The sequence below is a fragment of the Electrona antarctica genome, assembly GCF_951216825.1.
Source record: "Electrona antarctica genome assembly, chromosome: 24".
Classification (NCBI taxonomy): Eukaryota; Metazoa; Chordata; class Actinopteri; order Myctophiformes; family Myctophidae; genus Electrona; species Electrona antarctica.
In genome coordinates, this window is record NC_136803.1 from 20,594,011 (window position 1) to 20,596,670 (window position 2,660).

Consider the following 2,660-nt stretch of genomic DNA (forward strand, 5'->3'; position numbering starts at 1 on the left):
AGGTTTCCACCGGACAGAGACGATATGACACAATGCAGAACTTTGACTAAGCACCTCAGGTCACCAATAATACTCCAGAAAAGGTCAATTTTTTAAAAACTGTAACATTTTTATTTTGTAAAACTGTACAGGGTACAAGCTGTGTAGCGTTGAGGGGCAAAAACAATCACTTAGAACAAGTAAAAAAAAATCTTATAAATACATAAGTTCTTTTCAAAAGGGTGGATATTTACAAAATGCATGACCTACAAATGAGGCAGCTTTGCTGATTTTCTTTTCAAAAAAAGGTTCCTACAAAGGCGCGACCCCGAGCGAGTTTTTCCTCAGCCGGTTTCAGTTGCGTTGCACACGTGATTGTTTTGGGATGAGTGCCCAAGTCAGTCTATGCTACATGAAAACTCATCAGCAACAACATGGCAAACAGACGATAAAGGGAGAAAAAAAAGACACTTATTTACTAAACATTTCATATCAAATGCCTGAAGACATGGAAAATGAGGGGCGTGAAATGGCACTGATACAACTTTCATTCCACAGTTATCTCACATTCCCTGTAGCCTGATTTATACTGTGTTGCGCATCAATGTCTCGCACCAAAAATTGCTGATTTACAAGCTCACATCGTCTCGCATCGTGCCGCTTTGTGAGCTTGTAGATCGGCAATTTTTGGTGGGTGAGACACCACTAAAGTACAAATCTGGCATATCTCATATAAAAGTGTGAAAGTGTGGACAAGATTGCTGGGGGTTAGGGACAAAGAAAGGGCAGACATACATTGTTCATTGTGTGACTGAAAGTTATAAAATATAAAAATAAGTCTTTTGGGTACACGGCACATTGTGGTCCTCCATGGTTCATTATTCATGTTTTCGACAGTACCACTGAGCTCTCGCTCTGTTTCAAAAAGACCTGAAAGAGTTCAGAGGAGCCACATGCCAGATCTACATCCGCCATCCTGTTAAAGCGAACAAAAGGCCCAGTCAAAAAGGTTCATCGGCGAGCCAGAAGGAGGCGCTCAGCGGACTAACGTCCAGCTACGTATTTAAGAGAATGTTCAGGCATTAGTCCACCTCGCGTACAGTTCTCCTTGGCCCAAAGCCTTATCTGCTGCTCAACCCCACCCAGCTGTGTGTACGAACTAACACAGCCTACAGGTCCAGTGTTTCTCAAACAGTGGGCCCGGTGACCCCGAGGGGGGCCGTTGAGATGTCCCGATAGGGGCCATGAAACGTAGAACCACCTTAATAGAGGATTATTGTGTAGCTAATAATGTGGGCTTCTTGAGTTCAAAAACAAAACAAAAAGAACAGGTCCCGTGTGTTGAGTGGCTGAGAACCCCAACGGGCCTCTAGTCTACACCGTCGTCTCTCCTTGATTGCCACTGCTTAGCCGTTTGTAGAAGCGGCGCCACGACTGCAGCGTCTTCCCCGACCAGATCCAGAATCCCGAGGTGATGCCCACGATCATGGTCATCAGGTACTTGATCATGAACACTGTGAAGTCGGGCGAGGCGGGCGCGAAGTCGCCCGCCGGGCACGGCACAGCGAAGCGCTTGCACGTCTGCATGTGCCACGTGCGCTCCCACTGCGCCCGGAAAGCCTGCTCGTAGAAGTGGCAGGCGATGACGATGGTGGCGGGCACGGTGTAGAGGACGCTGAAGACGCCGATGCGCACCATCAGCTTCTCCAGCTTCTCCGTCTTGGTGCCGTCGTGCTTCATGATGGTGCGGATGCGGAACAGCGACACGAAGCCCGCCAGCAGGAAGGACGTGCCGATGAACAGGTAGACGAAGAGCGGCGCCAGCACGAAGCCGCGCAGCGCGTCCACGTCGTAGATGCCCACGTAGCACACGCCCGTCAGCAGGTCGCCGTCCACCTGGCCCATGGCCAGGATAGTGATGGTCTTGACGGCGGGCACCGCCCACGCCGCCAGGTGGAAGTACTGTGAGTTGGCCTCGATGGCCTCGTGGCCCCACTTCATGCCCGCCGACAGGAACCACGTGAGTGATAGGATCACCCACCAGATGGAGCTGGCCATTCCGAAGAAGTACAGGATCATGAAGAGGATGGTGCAGCCCTCCTTCTTGGTGCCCTGGGCCACCGTCTTGAACCCTTCGTCCTTGAACTTGTCGATGCACACCACCTTGTCCTCCAGCAGGAAGCCGGCCACGTACGCCACCGCCACCATGAAGTAGCAGCCAGAGAGGAAGATGATGGGCCTCTCTGGGTAGCGGAAGCGCCGCATGTCCACCAGGTAGGTGAGCACCGTGAACAGGGTGCTCACGCAGCACAGGATGGACCAGATGCCGACCCACAGCTTGCCGAACTTCAGCTCTTCCTCGCGGAAGTACATGAGTCCGTTGGGCTTGGAGGTCTCACAGGGAGCGCCACAGTCCTTCACCCCCAGGAACTGGTAGTTGAGGTACTGCGGCACCTGGAGCTGCAGCGGGCAGGAGAAGGGCTGGGCAGGGCGCCCGATGAACGGAGGCAGGGTCATCTCGGGCATGTTGGGCGGCGGGTTCGACGTGGGGGCGTCCGTGTCCGACGTGTTCTGGCCCACGCAGATCTCCAGGCCGCCGTGCACGGGGAAGTTCTCGCAGCGCAGCCGCTCGGGCCACTGGAAGCCGAACTTGTTCATGAGCGCCTCGCAGCCCTGCCGCG

General features: G+C 53.2%; 1 protein-coding gene across 1 annotated transcript in view; it reads right to left on the reverse strand.

Annotated features, from left to right (window-relative positions):
- Positions 1–86: 86 nt before the first annotated feature.
- The window catches only part of fzd7b (frizzled class receptor 7b), a 3,713-nt gene continuing 1,139 nt past the window's right edge, over positions 87–2,660 (reverse strand). The window contains exon 1 of the mRNA XM_079495453.1: positions 87–2,660. This exon is cut by the window's right edge and continues 1,139 nt beyond it. Within this exon, the coding sequence (XP_079351579.1) occupies positions 1,354–2,660 (1,307 nt within the window). The 3' untranslated portion in view covers positions 87–1,353.